This window comes from Hemiscyllium ocellatum, chromosome 2 (assembly GCF_020745735.1).
Source record: "Hemiscyllium ocellatum isolate sHemOce1 chromosome 2, sHemOce1.pat.X.cur, whole genome shotgun sequence".
Taxonomy (NCBI): Eukaryota; Metazoa; Chordata; class Chondrichthyes; order Orectolobiformes; family Hemiscylliidae; genus Hemiscyllium; species Hemiscyllium ocellatum.
In genome coordinates this window covers 78558347-78577914 of record NC_083402.1, presented here as the reverse complement: position 1 = coordinate 78577914, position 19568 = coordinate 78558347, and the positions used below count along the sequence as shown (strand labels likewise).

Here is a 19568-nt window from a genome sequence, read left to right as displayed (position 1 = left end):
CGATAAATTGGAATGTGGAATTCAGAACACCACATTCCCTTACTGCTGATATGAGGAGATAGAGCTTTGTGCCATACTCATATTTAGTTTTTCTAATGACTGCCGTCAGTGATGCAATCCATATGTTATTAGAACATATCCAGTTTGATGGAGTAGTAAATAGTACTCTGAGGAAACAACATCCCCTGAATAGGATCTGAAATGTTATCAATTCCTGTGACCCTGGAGAAAGCTAGATAGATTAGTATCCATTCTTGACATTGAGCTTCATAAAATGCTTGGCACCTGGAGACTTGGAGTTAAATTCTTTTAGGATAGGAATCATGTGTGAGTATTTTTTTCATTCCAGTACTCAGCCACATTAAATCTGAATGCATATTATTATGCTTTCAGATGATGTCATTACAGACCAAATCTGGCTTGATAGATCATATTTTCCTTAATTTACTAAGGTAGTCTTTCAATGAAATGCAATGCTACAGATTTGTTTTTAATAATAAAACAAGTTTGTTATGTCAAAGAAAACAAGCTGAAATAGAAAAATAAAGACGATAAAACATGTTTACATACAACATAACTTGTCAGGTTTTAAAAAGCATTGTAAAAATATAATCCCATTTATCGCAACACCATTGCTTTCCTGTACTCAAATACCTGAGAAAGTTCATTCCTCTATCACATCAATAGATTTGACTTAACTTTTACATTCAATTCTCAGCCCTGAGAGTTTGGTAACCTCTTTGTTGATTGAGCTTAAACTTTCTGAACTTTTAATCAACCTTTCAGAGTTCTAACCACACACTTCTGGTTCTGAATTTTCAAGCTAACATCTTTATATTATGGGAACCTATTTCCTCACAGTTCTAAACTACAACTTTATCTAGGAGAAACTATTTCATGCATTTAATTTCAGTCAGGATTCTGCGAATTGATAAACAGAATTTTCTAAGCAATGGGATTTCCTTATAAGCAAAGACAAACCAATTCCTGATTCTTCTAAGCAGAAAGCAAGCTAACACTTCTCCATGCTTACTCTGTCCACTTGTAAAGCTTTACCAATGCAAATAAATCCCCATTATCCCATTAAACTCCCTCATACACAAAGACCAAAACATACATCACTAATCAAATCCAAATATATATATGCACACATATATACACCTTATATAATTTGCAATGGATAATACCAATGCATGGGAAACCAGATCCATTGTAAGCAGTTAGCCTTATCATATGTGGACGGTGTCACATTGTGTCAGTTTCCTGAACAAATCTTGTAAGATCCATGATGAGATTTTTTTTTGTAATTGCAGCAGCGTCAATCTTGGCACATAATGCATATTGTCAATTCCGTTTGGGGCATATCACTTGAATGGAGGTACAGATCAGCTTTTCTGAATGTATCTAGGTAGTGTACTATATCTGTACATGTACTATCTGAATGGAATCCTTATCTGTCTAGAACTATGGAAATGTCTTTGTTCCTAAGCTGACTCTTTGCATGGAGCTTTGTATTGTCATCTGTGTTTCTTTGTGCAATTGGAATTCTTTCACATTTTTGCCCAATGTTCTCTTGCAGAGCATAGCTTGCTTGCATGCATCATTATACGCTGGGCGTTCTTTGGGGGTAGAGGCTTGAGACAATCCACATCTCCACAAGATTTGGATGCTTAACTAAACCTGGTGATTGTTTTAATCATTGTTGCAGAGTCAAGCACCTGTAAATGCTGCTGACTTGCCAAAATTACTTCGAATTTACTTCCTTCCCCAACCAAATGCCGATGGCATATTCTTTGGGTTTGTCTAAAACTGGATTTTGGAGGGACTTAATGGGTTTAACAGCAATAATACTTTCTATAGTTCCACATACCTTTCAGCTGGGTCAGCTTTGGTGAAATCATATTTGTAACTTTGCAAAGTCTGTCAATGAATTGGTCAATAGTTTCATCAGATTTTTCCTGCTATTACATGAATTCAAGCATGTAAATTCTGAAGTCGACACAAATGTTAAGCTGTCTTGAGGTTTACTGACAATACTGACTATTTACATCGTTATAAGATATTAGACTTACATATAGTCTGGGTTTGAGGCCTACTAGTGTTGCAGCTGCATTACATCATTGTAACATTACACATGGCTGTCTAACTGGCTGACTTCATGCTACACTGAAGGTGAGGCAAAGAGCTTTACACTAGAAACCACATGTAGTGATGCTATCTGCCTTAAAGGAACATTGCTTTTCTGAGATCAATGCAATAATACAACACACATATTCTTATCTCCACTTTTATTCAGAGAGTGCTAGATTTGTTTGTCCTACTTTTTGATGGACTATACCCTGCCTGTGCTGGAAACATCCCATCATTGAAGGTAGCATATTGTTAAAGTTTTACCCATCACCTTCAGTTATCCAACCCAGCTCCATTCTTTCTCCATGAGCATCAGGGCTTCCCCTGGTAATTATTCTTTTTCTGAATTGTTTACTTTTCTTTTCAATCATCATCTTAAACTGTATGACAAAAGGATTACTGTTTTTGAAATGGTGCCCTACTGACTCGTGATCTAATTGGCCCAACTTACTGCCAAGCAGGTTTAACAGTGCCTCCTTTCCCACTGGAGTGGTCACACTGTTGTAGAAAAAGAACACTATCTAGCAATGTTTACTCCTCTGTGTCCTTTATATTACCACGATCATAGTCTACAGTCATAGAGTCATAGAGATTTACAGCATGGAAACAGATCCTTTCATTCAACTCATCCATGCTGACCAGATATCCTAACTTAATCTAGTCCCATTTACCAGCACCTGGCATATATGCCTCTGAAAGCTTCCTATTCACATGCCCACCCAAATGTCTTTTAAATGCTGTAATTGTACCAGCCTCCACACATCCTTTGGCAGCTCATTCCATACACACATCACCCTCTGTGTGATAAAATTGTCCCTGAGGTCCCTTTCATATCTTTCCCCTCTCACCCTAAACCTATGCCCTCTAGTTCTGGACTCCCCCACCCCAGGGAAAAGACCTTGTTTATTTATCCTATCCATGCCCCTCATGATTTTATAAACTTCTATAATGTCACCCCTCAGCCTCCGACACTCCAGGGAAAACAGCTCCAACCTCTTCAGCCTCTCCCCATAGCTCAAATCCTTCAACCCTGGCAACATCCTTGTAAATCTTTTCTGAACCCTTTCAAATTTAATAACATGCTTCCAATGGGAAGAAGATCAGAATTGCATGCAATATCCCAAAAGTGGTCTAACCAAAGTCCTGTATTGCTGCAACATGACCTCCCAACTCCTATACTCAATGCTCTGACCAATAAAGGAAAGAACACCAAATGCCTTCTTCACTATCCTATCTACCTACAACTCTACTTTCAAGGAGCTATGAACCTGCATTCCAAGATTTCTTTATTCAGCAACACTCCCTAGGACCTTACAATAAGAGTATAAGACCTGTCCTGATTTGCTTTTCCAAAATGCAGCACCTCGCATTTATCTAAATTTAACTCCATCTGCCACTCCTCAGCCCATTAGCCCATCTGGTCCAGATCCTGTTGTAATCTGAGGTAACCTTCTTTGCTGTCCACTACACCTCCAACTTTGGTGTCATTTGCAAACTTACTAACTCTACCTCTCATGCTCGCATCTAAATCATTTATATAAATGACAAAAAGCAGTAAATCCAGCACCGATCCTTGTGGCACTCCACTAGTCACTGGCCTCCATTATGAAAAACAACCGTCCACCACCACCTTCACCACAACCACCACCGTCTTCTACCTTCAAGCCAGTCTGTATCCAAATGGCTAGTTCTCCCTGTAGTCCATGAGATCGAACCTGGCTAACTAGTCTCCCATGAGGAGCCTTGTTGAATGCCTTACTGAAGACCATAACACATTCCACCATGGCCTTAAATTCACCTGGACCATCTCTGACACCTCCCTCCCCTTCCTGGACCTCTCATCTCCATTAATGACAACCGACTTGGCACTGGCATTTTTTACAAACCCACCGACTCCCACAGCTACCTGGATTACACCTCTTCCCACCCTACCTCCTGCAAAAATGCCATCCCATATTCCCAATTTCTCCGCCTCCACTGTATCTGCTTCCAGGAGGACCAATTCCACTACAGAACACACCAGATGGCCTCCTTCTTTAGAGACCGCACGTGGTTAAAGATGCCCTCCAACGCATCTCGTCCACATCTCGCACTTCCACCCTCAAACTCCACCCCTCCAACCATAACAAGGACAGAAACCCCCTGGTGCTCACCTTCCACCCTATCAACCTTCACATAAACCACATCATCTGACAACATTTCCGCCACCTCCAAATGGACCCCACCTCCAGGGATATATTTCCCTCCCCACCTATTTCTGCTTTCTGCAAAGACCGTTCCCTCCATGACCACCTGGTCAGGTCCAACCCACCCCCCCACAACCCACCTTCCCATCCTGGCACTTTCCCCTGCCACCGCAGGAATTGTAAAACCTGCGCCCACACCTCCTCCCTCACCTCCATCCAAGGCCCTAAAGGAGCCTTCCACATCCATCAAAGCTTTACCTGCACATCCACCAATATCATTTATTGTATCCGTTGCTCCCGATGCTGTCTCCTCTACATTGGGGAGACTGGATGCCTCCTAGCAGAGCGCTTTAGGGAACATCTCCGGGACACCCGCACCAATCAACTCCACCGCCCTGTGACCCAACATTTCAAATCCCCCTCCCACTCTGCCGAGGACATGCAGGTCCTGGGCCTCCTCCACCGCCGCTCCCTCACCACCCAACACCTGGAGGAAGAATGCCTCATCTTCCACCTCGGAACACTTTAACCCCAGGGCATCAATGTAGATTTCACCAGTTTCCTCATTTCTCCTTCCCCCACCTCACCCCAGCTCCAACCTTCAGCTTAGCACCATCCCCATGACTTGTCCTACCTGCCTACTGTCCTTTCCACCTATCCACTCCACCCTCTTCTCTGACCTATCACCTTCATCCCCACTCCTATTCACCCATTGTATTCTTTGCTACCTTCCCCCACCCTCCTCTCTGACCTATCACCTCCATCCCCACCCCCATTCACCTATTGTACTCTGTGCTACTTTCTCCCCACTCCCACCCCCCTCTCATTTATCTCTCCACTCTGCAAGCATCCTGCCTCTATTCTTGATGAAGGGCTTTTGCCCCAAACGTCGATTGTCCTGCTCCTCGGATGCTGCCTGACCTGCTGTGTTTTTCCAGCACCACTCTAATCTAGACTCTGGTTTCCAGCTTCTGCGGTCCTTGTTCTTAGCTCCACATAGATCATGTCTACCTCTCAGCCCTCATCAATCCTCTTTGTTACTTCTTCAAAAAATTCAATCAAATTTGTGATACGTGTCTTCCCACGCACAAAGCCACACTGACTATGCCTAATCAGTCCTAATCTTTCAAATCCATGTAATCCTATCCCTTAGGATTGTCTCCTACACCAATAATTAAACTATCCGATTATAACACTTTCATAGTTTGCTAGTTCTTTGTAATTTTCTTGCAGATTTCTTCCTCTTAATTCCTCTCCATTAGTTGCTGGCCTATCGACTACACTGAGGAGAAAGTGAGGACTGCAGATGCTGGAGATCAGAGCTGAAAATGTGTTGCTGGAAAAGCGCAGCAGATCAGGCAGCATCCAAGGAGGAGAATCGACGTTTCGGGCATGAGCCCTTCTTCAGGAATGTGAGAGCGTTGTCCCGAGCTGAGCCATTTCTGAAGAAGGCCTCATGCCTGAAACATCAACTCTCCTGCTCCTTGGATGCTGCCTGACCTGCTGCGCTTTTCCAGCAACACATTTTCAGTATAGACTACACTGAACAATGCAATTGCACATTTTTGTTCCTTAGGTCAAGCCAAATTGCTATATCGAATTTTCCCATTAATCCTCTGCACTATTGTCTTTCACCAGTATTGCAGTGCTCTCCCTAATCAGTACTGTCACTGATACATCCTGCTCTTCCTTTTGGTATCTTTCCTGAATACCTTGCTTTCAGAAACATTTAGCTCTCGGTCCTCCTCTTTCTTTAACTACATCTCTGTTACTATCACAGCATGATAACGCTGCATGCCAATCTGCACCTATACATCACCAATCCTATGTACTATACACTAGTCATTCTGGAATTCCTGTCTGGAATTCTCTCCTGATTCCCATACATATGTGCAAACATGTTTCCATTCCTTTGAAATAATGAGTATCCCATTTTTCAGCAATTTAAATACGATTTTTCTACTCATACCACATCAAATAGTTCCACTCTGGTGGTTTATCGTGATTCAAAAATGTTTTGAGATATTGCCCAATTCACCTAAACAATATTTGCTACAAACATGAAAGTTTAATTTCATTGATTAAACGTATGCACCATATGCTAGACATCTGTAATAAAAATAGAAAATAATGGAAACTTGTAGTACTTCAGAAACATGTGCAACGAGAAAGTAGTGTCATAACCCTAAATCAGATTTCAAAGTGTTAACATAAAATTACACCCAAAACTTTCAGTTATTGACAGACCTTAATTCTACTTCAAACATTTTCTATTTTTATTTAATATACTTTAAATTTTTATTCCTTTCTTTCAGTACTGTGATAAGTAAAGTCCAGTTGCAGACCACAATGGGGCATGTAGACGTATGGGACAGAGTCAGAATCATAGAATCCTCAAAGGGCGGAAGCAGACCATTCAACCCATCGAGTCCACACTGACCCCCCGAACAGCCTTCCACCCAGACCCACCCCCATTCCATCCCATGCTAATCCATATACTCCTGGACACTATGGGAAATTTAGCATGGCCAATCCATCTAATCTACATACCTTTGGAATGTGGGAGGACACCGGAGTACCTGGAAGAAATCCATGTAGACATGAGGACAATGCGCAAATGCCACATAGTTGACCGAATGTTGAATTGAACCTGGGTCCTTCTTGCTGTGAGCTAGCTACTAAGCCACCCTGCCGTATCAGAGGATATATTTTTTTGTCATCTCTGATCTTGAAAATCGCCTTGCTTTTTTTACTAATTAACTCTTTATAATCATATTTGATTAGAAAGCTGAGCTGGTTAGCTCAACCTTTCCCCTTGCCTAAAGCATGGAGGACCTCAGTTTAAACCATCACTAATCGTCTTGGGCTTGAATGAGAGAGCAGTCTTATTGCCTCGTAAGGCTATGGCAATCATACCATTATCTAACAGTGCAATGTATTACATTTCTAGGTATATACACTTTTGATTAAAGGCTCATTCATTATTTGATGGAACATTTTAAAATAGCAATGGTTTTCCATTTGTATAGACAAGAAAACCATACGTAGCCTTATGTCTTAACAAATACATTACATACAGCTGGTATTTATTTTGTTTTACATTCATGTGATTCTTTTTGCGTTATTATAATATCTATTGTAATTCACGTGTAATGTTCATGCACAGTAAAGAGGAACCAAATACCTGGAGGATTTGCCCTTCTTCTTGACTTTCCCTTTGTCTTTTCCACCCTTTCTATTGCCTTTATTGTTTGCTTGTTTCATCTTTTTATTATCTTCATCTTTCTGCTTTTTGTTGGCATTATTCCTATTATTTCTATTATTGTTATGCCCTGGGTTCTTCCTTGTTTTCTTATTTTCTCCTTCTAATTCACTGTCATCATCACTTTCCTCTCCTTTACTATTCTTCTTGTTTCTTCCTTTCATCCTTGCATTTTTAGCTGTATCTCTGCTTTCTTCTTCTTCACTTTCACCACTTTTATCATTCTTGTTGTTCTTTCTTATCCCATTCTGAGCTGGAGGTCTCCTCCTGTTGTTTCTTCCTTTGGGTTCGGTATCTTTTTCCGAATTATCCTCATCCTCTTCAGATGTTTTAGATGGTTTTCTAGTATTTTGTTTCTTTCTAACCTTCGCTGGCTGCTTTACGTCTTCTTCCTCTGCATTGACAGAAAAGTTACAAAAAATAAAACAGAAATATTTCCATTTCAGTTCCTGCCAATGACTGAAATGACAGAACAGGAAGAAAGGATTAAGTTTGATTCCCACCCCTGTGCTTCTATAACTGATCTCAATCATGGTAGCGGGATAGATAGAGCATGGAAACAGACCCTTCAATCCAACTAGTCCATGCTGACCATGTTCCCAAATGAAACTTGCCCCACCTGCCTGCATTTAGCCCATATTCCTTCGATACCTTTCCTATTCATGTATTTATCCAAATGCCATTTAAATGCTGTACCTGTACCTGCATCCATCACTCCCTCTGGCAATTCATTCTACATATTAACCACTCTCTGTGTAAAAGAAAATTTGCCCCTCATGTTCTGCTTAAATCTTTCTCCTTCCACCTTAAAAATGTGCTCCCTAGTTTTGAACACCATCACCTTAGACAATGTAATTGACCTCAATTCTGCAAAATTGTGAGTGAAAAATTAATCAAAGTTCCTTCTTCTGTTTGCAATCTAAGTTTACCAGCTGGAGCTTGTGGCCCCATGTAGATGTGAGGTGAGGACAAGAACAGGTTTCTGTCTTGTCTGGTCCAGTGTTAGGGTTCTAGGCTTACTGAAAGTGTAATGCTCCTTGGCAAGATGCTGAAACAGAAGCCAACTTCAATATGAGTTGACACTTTCAGAATTGGGGGAGACTATAAAAGGGGAGTATAAATGGCCAAAAAGGATCAAAACTACAAGGGTACCTTAAAGATGAATACAATTTCAACATTTAAAAGACATTTGGACAGTTACATGGATAGGAAAGGTTTAGCCAGACATGGGCCAAATGGAGGCAAGTGGGACTCGTTCTGTTTCGGAAACTTGGTCAGCATGAGTGAGTTCAGCCAAAGGGCCTGTTTCCATGTTTTATGACTCTATAACTCTAATGGCAGTTACTGGAGATCTGAAAGAAGCAAAAACAGAAATTGCTGGAGAAACGCTGCAGGTCTGGCAGCATCTATGAAGATAAAACAGCATTAATGTGTCAAATCCAGTGACTCTTCTTCAGAATTGATAACCAGGAAAAGGTGATATTTATGTTGATAATAGGTGGGTGTGGGAGTAGGGGAGAGGATAGAGTGAATAGGTGGACAGGGAGCTTGGGGGGGGAGAGAGAGAGAGAGAGAGAGATAGAGAGAAAGAGAGAGAGAGAGAAAAAAAACCCCAGGCAATACATTCCACCCAAACTACTATTGTGCGAAGAAACATTTTCTTACATTGCACCTGCTACTTTTGCAAATCACTTGAAACCATGCTTTCTCATTCTCAATCCTTGGGAGTAGGAACAGTTTCTCCTTATCTGTTCTGTTCAGACATCCCATTTTTTGAAACCTTCTATCAGATCTCTTCAAGGCTTCTTCACTCCAAGGAGAATAGTCCCAGCTTCTGCAGTTTATTGTTACAATTGAAATTTCTCATCCCAGGAACCATACTTGTAAATCTCCTCTAGCTTTTCTCCAATGCATTAACATCCTTCCTACAGTGTGTCACCCAGAACTGTACTCAATAGTCCAGATGAAGTCTAACAAATGGCTTGTACAATCTCAGCATAACCTCCTTATACTTGTACTCTATGCCCCTAATAAAAAAAAGTATGTTTTACTAACTGCCCTCTCCAACCATTCTGCCACCTTCAGTGATCTGTGCATATGTGCACCCAAGTCCAAATTGAGACAGTTCTGAGAAGATTAATTCAATTAATTCCAAAACTAAAAGGTGTGTTTTATAAGCAAATCAGGCCTATACAGTCTAGAGATTATGGGAAATGAGAGAAGATCTGATTGATGTATGTAAGTTGCAAAAAAGGGTTGACAAAATAGATGCAAAGCAGATGTTGCCCCTTATCGGGCTAGTTAGAACAAGAGGCCATAGTTTTAGGCTAGGGATGACAGATCGAGAGATAAAGAGGAATCCCTTCTCTCAAAGGGTCATGCTTGTGTGGAGTTTACTCCTTCAAAGTGCAGTGGATACTGGGACATTGAATAAATTTGAAGAGGAGATAGATTTTTAATTAAGATTGGGTTAAAGAGTTATGGGGAGTGAGCAGGGGAATGAAACTGAGGCCAAGACAAGATCAGCCATGAGCATACTGAATAAAGAAGCAGGTTTGAGGGACAGAATTGTCTAATTCCATACTTAGCTTTTATGTTCTCTGCTCCTTAATCACCTTTAGAATTGTTCCCCTTTTATGTTTAGTCCACATTCTTCCTAACAAAATGTATCACGTTATACATTTCTGCATTGAACATCAAGTATCTGCCCACTCCACCAATTTATCTATCTCCATTTTAAATTCTATAACAGTCCTCCCCACAGTTTATAATGCTTACAAGTTTTATATCATCTGCAAACTTTGAAATGGTCCCCAGCACACCAAGATCTAGATGTATAACAGGACAAGCATGTTCCAAACACCAACGTACAAACAGAAAATAGTGGAGGAGCTCAGCTCGTTTGGCAGCATCAGGGGAGAGAAAACAGAGTTAATGTTTCAAGTCCACTGATCCTTCATGTGGAACTGAAAGCAGCTGGAAAGTGATGGGATTGAATTTGATGCTGGGGGGAGATTGGGCAGCACTGAGGGGAAGCTGATGAAGGAATGAGTCAGATAGGTGAAGATGGGGCCTAGAGAGAGAAAATAAATTAGGAAGCAGAAAAAGGCATTGCTGATAGTAATCCATGAGAAAAGTAAATTTTGAATGGTGTTAAGGAGAATTGTAAACAGCTGAAATGGGGTTGGCTATGCTGGAAGCAACTTATGCAGAATAGGATATGGGGGATTGGTGGGGGAGAAGTCTGGGGATGGGAAACCAACAGGGAGGAATGTGTTCATGCTCAGCAATTCTTTAAACATCTATCCAAATTCCAAGCCATGAAGAACTCCACTACAAACTTTCCTCCAATCTGAAAATATCCATCCTCCATTACTCTGTTTCCTATCACTCAGCCAATTTTATATCTGCACTTCCTTTGTCCATTCTATTCCATGCACTGTAGCATTTCTTATTATTCTGTTGTGTGTATCAAATGCCTTTTGAAAGTCCATATACATTAACCTTATCAATCCTTACTTCATATCTTGAACACCCATGGTTAGAAATCCATGCCAATTCTTCCTAATCAACCCCCTTTTTCCATGTGACTACTATTTCTATTCTGTATAATTGTTTCCAAAAGCTTCCCCAACTCTGAAGTTGAACTGATTGCTCAGTAATTTCTAGACAATTCCTTATACCCTTTCTTGAACAGGATCGTAATATCTGCAATTTTTCAATCCTCTGGTACCATCTCTGAGTCTAGGAAATTATGGCCAGTGCATTTGCAATGCCCAGTCTCACTTTCTTCTAGCAGACTTTGGGATTCCTATTTAGGTCCAACATGACAGACTTTCTCATAATCCCATTTTGCTTCTTTAATATGCAAACTTGCTCGTCTACATTCATCCCACTAGTTATTGTTCTATAGTTTACACTGAACAATGTAACGGCACCCTTTTTACATTTTAGTTCTAGCTAAGTTGCTTCTGTCCTTGAACTGTCTATGATATCCTCTCTGTACATTCACATGCATGCAAACAACCCATTCCATTACTTTCTCACTTAACACTGCACCAGTGTCTGCAAGTACTTAGTATAGAATGGTAACAGTTCTCCAATTTACTCTCTCGGTTCCCATACCTCTGCCAAGTTTCTCCCAACAGCATTAGCAAAATGCCCCACAAGGAACTCAGTCTCAGCTCTGTTTCGGTGAAATATGTTTGAGTAGTACTAGTCCCATCTTCCATAGAGCCCATCCCAGTGTGCCAGGAACCTAAAACCCTCCCTCCTGCAACATCTTTCCAGCCACACATTCATTTGCCTTATCCTCCCATTTCTGTACTTACTTGCATGTGGCATTGGTAATAATCTATTACATTTGTTACTTTCTATTTAGCTCTGTTAACAGTGATTGCAGGACAACATCCCCATCCTATTTCAGTCCCTGGTACTAATGTAGACCATAATCTTGTTCACCTTCCCCAAAATGAATGAGCCTCTTTGACTCTAGCACAAGTGAAGCAACACACCATCCTAGAATCATGTTTGGTGACTGTGGCTTGAAGCCACAGCCATCCAACTAAGGAGGAAAAAGCATAACAGTGAGCCAAGGCTGGTATCTTATTACATTAGACCAGCAAAATTCACTGTTTCAATGCTTGACTTAGAATGTTACTGTTAAATACAACAAATGACAAGATTAGCTTTTATATGGCCTAATATTGATGAGCCTCTGACAATTTTTAAAATTAATTATCTTTATCTTACCATCATCATCATCATCATCATCATCATCATCATCTTCTTCTTCTTCTTCTTCTTCTTCTGTCTCAGTCATTTCATCAGCATCTATCTGAATTCCAACTGCAGGAGAAAATTTGACATTACTCTGTGATGATTATTTGAATTATCACTTTGATCATTATGCAAAATAATAAAGTAACTAGGATATTGCTTTATTCTTAATAAATTTCCACCATTTTGCAACCGTATAAGGAGCTAAGGAAGACATAACTGAACTTTTAAAAACACAAGTCTGGAAAGTACATTTCTTTGTGACACCTTGCAACTGCAGAAAATATAGGAATTCTGGAATGTCTTTCAGAACACAAATCATGTTTTGTGCTGGAATGGCTCCATGGTTACAAGAAGCTTGTAGTTTTTGATAACATTAGTTTTATTCAAATAGAAAATGTTAAGGATAGGCAGAGGTGGAGAAAGGTAAGAGATAAGTGTGATGGGACTCCTTACCTTCCCAGAATTTGTGTTACTTTGTAACCTCTGTACAGCATCATTCTGACATGCCAAGAAAGCTGAGTAGAGCACAGGACTATGGACGCTGAAACTCTCAATACCTTTCTCTCAATTAATGAGCTCATTAATCCCATATACAAATTTGACAATCTAATTGCTTGTGCCTTATTGTACCAGGTATTTTTCAATTTCTGATGCTGTTGAAATTTTGTGCATTTCCTTAGATGACGCGCAGACAATTCCTTTTGGTGTATGACTTTAGCACCCCAGAATATTCAGCCATTGTCTGATCATGATATATTAGAAGCCTAAAGATGCACAGCATAGAAAACCCTCAGTCCAACTTGTCCATGCTGACCAGATATCCTAACTTCATCTAGTTCCATTTGCCCAGCATTTGGCTCATAATTGAGATCTTGAGCATTGCACTGGTTTGACTCCAGATTGAGGATGGCAAGGAAGTAGGCCAGTAGCATCAAAGACAAGGATCACTTTTAGAATCATGAAATCCCTTCAGTGTGGAAGCAGGCCATTCAGTCCATCAGGTCCTCATCAACCCTCTGAAGAGCAACCCACCCAAATCTACTTCCCCACCTATCCCTGCATCCTGACACTTCCTTGTAAAATCCACCTAGCCTGCACATCCCTGGATATTGTGGGCAATTTAGCACAGCCACGTAACCTTTCCTGTGTATCTTTGGACTGTGGGAGGAAACCAAAGCACCCAGAGAAAACCTACACTGACATAGGGAGAATGTGCAAACTCCACATAGACAGATGGCCGAGGATGTAATCAACCCAGGACCCTGGGTTCCCTGACTAACCACTCAGCCATGTCACTCCATAAGTCAGAACAAGGGGCACCGCACGTAAATTTGACACCATTTCAGTTATCGTGTCACGGTGCAGAGGTAATACAGCATCTTTACTCTATAAATGTTAGCATTCAAATAAAAGGAAAGTCCCTCAAGCATATTGGTGGCATTCCTCCTATAGGGAGGATGTTGTGAATCTTGAAAGCATTCAGAAAAGATTTACAAGGATGTTGCTTGGATTCATGGGTGTGAGCTATAGGGAGAAGCTGAACAGGCTGGGGCTGTTTACCCTGGAGTATCAGAGGTTGAAGGGTGACTTATTGAGGTTTATAAAATCATGGATAGGGTACATAGACAAGGTCATTTTCCCAGAGTAGGGGAGTCTAAAACTAGACAGTGTAGGTTTAAGATGAGAGGGGAAAGGTTTAAAAGGGACCTAAGGGCAACCTTTTCATGGAGAAAGTGAGGACTGCAGATGCTGGAGATCAGAGCTGAAAATGTGTTGCTGGAAAAGCGCAGCAGGTCAGGCAGCATCCAAGGAGCAGGAGAATCGATGTTCCAGGCATGAACCCTCTCAGTGAGCCCCTCTCTCACTGCACACAATTTCAGTGAGTCCCTCTCTCACTGTACACCCCAGGTCATCTCCTCTGCTCAGAAGTTCTTCAGGGTCATGCCCGAAACATTGATTCTCCTGCTCCTTAGATGCTGCCTGACCTGCTGCACTTTTCTAGCAACACATTTTCAGCTCTGATCTCCAGCATCTGCAGTCCTCACTTTCTCCTCAAAGATTTTAACCTACTGCGAATCCTCTTGCAAGGATGCCTTCCTTGAAGAAGCTCCCTTCCTCCCTCTTCAAGGATTTCAGTGAGTCCCTCTCTCTCTAAAAACCCCAGGTAATCTCCTCTGCCCAGAAGCTCTTCAGCAGAACCCCACTGGTCCTCACCTACCGGAACCCCACTGGTCCTCACCTACCACCCCACCAACCTCCATATACATTGTATCATCTGTCGTCATTTCCGCCACCTCCAAAAGGACCCCACCACCAGAGATATATTTCCCTTCCCTTCCCTATCAGCGTTCCAAAAAGACCACTCCCTCCGTGACTCCCTAGTCAGGTCCACACCCCCCACCAACCCAACCTCCACTCCCTGCACCTTCCCCTGCAACCACAAGAAATGCAAAACTTGCACCCACACCTTCCCCCTTACTTCCCTCCAAGGCTCCATGGGATCCTTCCATATCCACCACAAATTCACCTGCACCTGCATACACATCATTTATTGCATCTGCTGCACCCGATGTGGCCTCATCTGTATTGGGGAGACAGGCCGCCTACTTGCGGAATGTTTCAGAGAACAGCTCTGGGACACCCGGACCAACCAACCCAACCACCCTGTGGCTCAACACTTCAACTCCCTCTCCCACTCCACCAAGGATATGCAGGTCCTTGGACTCCTCCATCGCCAGACCATAGCAACACAACGGCTGGAGGAAGAGCGCCTCATCTTCCGCTTAGGAACCCTCCAAATACAAGGGATGAACTCAGACTTCTCCAGTTTCCCCATTTCCCTTTCCCCCACCTTGTCTCAGTCAAATCCCTCTAGGAAAGCACCGCAAATAGAGAAGTATCCTCGGACATAGGATACTTCTCTATTTGAGGAGTTGACAAGGATGCTGAGTACTGTTTCACAGAAAGAATTTTACTGGAAATTAGCAAAGTATAAATTTTGGTGAGTTTCATGGAGGGCTTCACTTTGTGATGCTCACACTCTTGTCAGTTGTTTAGTTGTTTATTATCATTCACACCTGACATTACAAGACTACAGAACTTAGATTTGATCCTCTGATTATAGGATCACTCTGCTTGTCTGTGGTATTTGGGGAACTTTTCAGGTCCAAATGTATCTGCATGAGTATGATACACATTCATGAGTATGCAGTGCATACAATGAGCCATGATCAGATCAGTGTAATCATCATCCTGTGGTATAATTTAGATGTACCCTGTTTTAGGAGATCAGAGCTGAAAATGTATTGCTGGAAAAGCGCAGAAAAATCTCTGATGAACCATGAGAAAATGGTTCAGAATGTACTGATAAATATTTTAAATCAACCTGTTCAGATATGTTATGACACACATCTAGAGCATATGGGACTTATCTGAAGCAGATGGCCCAGACTTAGGGACACTACCACTGAGGCACAAGATCCCTCAGATTCTATTTATAAAATGTCTGATAATGGTAATCTTACGCTGCATGGTCCTGTAGGAGTCCCAAGGCAACCAGTGAAAGCAGACTTGCAGTAGATAATAGTAAAAAAGCCCATTCATAGATATTTCACCAAGCACAACAATGAAATGCAGATTGTTAGGCTCCTCCATTTCCACAGTTAATTTGATTGTGGAATTAAGTTTTTTGTGAGGAAATTCTTCCATGCAGCCAAAGATTCAAATATAGCAAATGCATCATCTAAATACTGGAAGCATATAAATGGAAGGAGGTTAGGAGTCATTCCATTCCTCACCTACATTTCATTAAATCAAGGAGACTTGGATTTTGGTGAACAATTGATTCATCCATCAACAGATCCATATAAACCATTATTAAGTTGCAGTGAATATTACTGATTTTTTTCATAATTTAAACATCAGGGTTAGAATGGTGAACTCACTTATGTTTACCACACCCACTTAAAACACCCTCTCCTGTCTCTTCCACCCTCACCTTTGATAATATGTGCAAGGAACTTGTGGACAGTTTGGTCAATAAGGCAAAGGACACCTGCTCTGTTGTTTCAGCCATTTCCTTCCCAATCCCAACTCTTCAGACTAAATTTCCAGATTTGTGCCCAATTGTACTTGGCCTGAATTCACATTTTTACTATAGATGTGGACAATGCTAAAGCAAACCTAAGACTGAAGAATAAAAAAATACAAACATTAGGCAAAACAAACATTGTTGGCAACAGTCAATAACCAGAGATACAAAAAGTACAATTAGAAAATTATTTTATAAGTTAATTAATGATATTTTTAGGTAAACAAATTGAAATTGCAATACTGAGTAAGAAAATAATTAGTATTACTTCTTTAAGTAATTAGTAACAATTATGGAACTATTATTCATTATTTACAAACACACACAACAAACTCTTTCCCAACAAACTAACTTTCCTGGTTACAATTAAACCTTTTCTGTTGGAAAATATCAACTGCAGCCTTCTGGAATAGTGGCTGATCATAGAAACACGGCATCTTATAATCACAGAAGGGACTTCACCCATCATATCTGACAGTTCTTTGGTAAGGTTATTCAATTACTCCCTGTGCTTTCCCACAGTCTTGTATTTTTCACTGTTTATAAGTATACATTCAATTCTCTCTTAAAATTGATGAAAGAATTGTCTTCTATCATCGTTTACAGGCAGTGCAGTCAAAATTAGCAACTCATCATGCAACAAATGTTTCCTCATTTCTTCTCTCAATCTTTTGTCTATCAACAAATGTCTGTCTTTTCACTCCTAAGCCTTCTTTCACTGGAAGCACTTGCTCATCAGAACTATTCACGCTTTTGACCATATCTATTAAATTTCCTTTCAACCTTCTCTGCTCCAAGGAAAATCCACACAAAAGAAGTCTCTTACCCTTCTTTTATTTGCAATTCATTCATGCAATGAGGCCATCACTGATTAAACCAACATTGGTTGTCCATGATAAATTGCACCAGGAGGCTTTTGAGAGCATATTGACTGCATTGGCTATGAAGTCAGATTTAGGTCAGGTCATATTTCTTCCTTTAAAGGACATTTTTGAACCAGAAGGGTTCTTATGATGATCAACGGTTTTATAGTCATCAAAGAACAAATAAAAGTGAACAAAGAAAAGTTACAGCCCAGGAACAGGCCCTTTGGCCTTCCAAGTACTGTCTAAACCTGTCGGTCAATTCCTAAGCATCTGTATCCCTCTGCTCCCCACCTACTCATGCATCTGTCCAGATGCATCTTAAATGAATCTAATATGCCTGCCTCTACCACCTCCGCTGGCAATGCGTTCCAAACGCGTTAGCTTTTCTTGGCCCATGGACACATGCACAACTGAGTTTTCACTTCTTAAAAAATTTCTGCCTTTCTACCAAAATAAAAAGTTTGACACTGATTTATATTCTATTCTATCTGCCATGCTTTAGCCCATTCACTTAGCATGTCTAATATCCACTTGAAGCCTGTGATACAATTAAAGTTTGTCACCAGTAAATATGGAAAAAATTACAATTTGTTTCCACATCAAAATCAACTATACAGATTGCGAACGGTTGTGGATCTAACCCTAACACTTGCAGTACCCTACTAGCAACAGTCTGCCATCCTGAGAATGATCCATATATTTTGACTTTCTGCTTTCAATTAACCAATCACGATTTCGAACTTGCATTATTTCCCAAATTTCACGCACTCTAATTTCTTTTACTCACCTCCTATGCGGAATGTGGTACCACCCCCTTTGTGATTGTAACTGAAACAGACAATGGCTCAATGTTGAGTTGCCCTCCTGCGTTAGATATATTAATTTTAATCAGTCAGGTCAGGCCGGCAGTTCCTGCAATCAGGGTATGTGTGGGATGGGAGAACTCACATTGTAATACTGATACAATTGCTGTGAAGGCAGCTATTTCTGACAGATTGGTTGTAGAAGATCATCCAGTGGTGGGGGAAACTGAGCCTTAATTAGTCAATTAAATGAGCTAACTTTGTGCGTACAGGGTAGCCATGCACAGAGACCTCTGCTATTGGCACTATACCATGGCAATGGGAAGACAATGTACTTTTCTTCTGATGGTTTCCCCCAATATATTAACAGCAACTCCGAGCTCCCAGCCTATCACCCTTGGACCAGGAAAGCTCCAACCTGCATCTCAATTATAAGTATTTAAACTTATCCAAACATACTCTTTTCAACATCTCAACTTGCCCTGTTGCCTTCAACATTGTGTATAGATATGCTACAGGTATCTTCAGTTCTGCAGCCCTCGTAAACACCATGTCATTGAGTTTCTATTGGCTGTTCGCATTTTTTGACTAAAATGCATCATCTCACATCTTTAAATGTCACCTCCCAAAGTCGACCCATTTCACGAGTCTATGTCCACCTGAAGTCTCCATCATTCCCATTATTTACTGCATTTCAGAGTTTTCTGCCATCTGCAAATGCTGAAATCTATCTCAAAATGCTCTCCTAATGCCAAGGTCCCTGCAAAATACCACAATATACACCCCCCAAGTCTGAGAAACATCACTTCCCTTTGCTTTCTACTCTTTTTAGGACAAAGCTTATCTGTTCCTTAGTTAGTGTCCACACTGATATGGCATTTTAAAACCCATGGCTTGAAATTGTGAGAACAAAACCATCCTTCATTAGAATCACAAGTGAAGCTATTCTTGCCTTTCCAACAGTTGAGTGTCTCCCTTCCCGATTTTACATCATAACAGAATAACATCACCGAGGTTTCCCTATTCAGAAAGCCCGTCGACCCAGAGATTGAATTGAACAATTGACAGTGCACAACGATTGCTGCCCAAACTTGGTGTAGGAGCCAAGTGTTTTATCAGCACACAGGATACTCACCCTTTTCCAAATCGTCATGATTATTTTTCTTGGTTTTATTTGTATTGACCATGATCACCTCGTTTCACTAACTTGGCGATAAAAGAAACGTTTCCCCGTTGTTTGAACTCAAAAAGTGCTGGCGGGCATCTTGTGTACACGACTTGCTGGGATCTGACAGCAGCCTTGGGCAGGATTGGGCTCCCGGCTCTGCCGCCGTGCTGTCACACTCCCGGTGGAATATGACTCCAGCAACAGGCGGGGGGAGGACATGAGTACAAGCCGATGAGGTTCTTCTTGCACTTGGCACCTGAGCTGTTCAACAATTGTAAAAC

General features: G+C 41.1%; 1 protein-coding gene across 1 annotated transcript in view; it reads right to left on the bottom strand.

Annotated features, from left to right (window-relative positions):
• Positions 1 to 19306, bottom strand: part of LOC132825892 (transmembrane channel-like protein 2-A) — a 98050-nt gene extending 78744 nt beyond the window's left edge. The window contains exons 1-2 of the mRNA XM_060841505.1: positions 19255 to 19306; positions 7501 to 7972 (exon numbers count right to left, since the gene is read on the bottom strand). Coding sequence (XP_060697488.1) covers positions 7501 to 7972; positions 19255 to 19306 — 524 coding nt within the window. The remainder of the gene's footprint in view (positions 1 to 7500; positions 7973 to 19254) is intronic.
• Between the last annotated feature and the right edge of the window lie 262 nt (positions 19307 to 19568).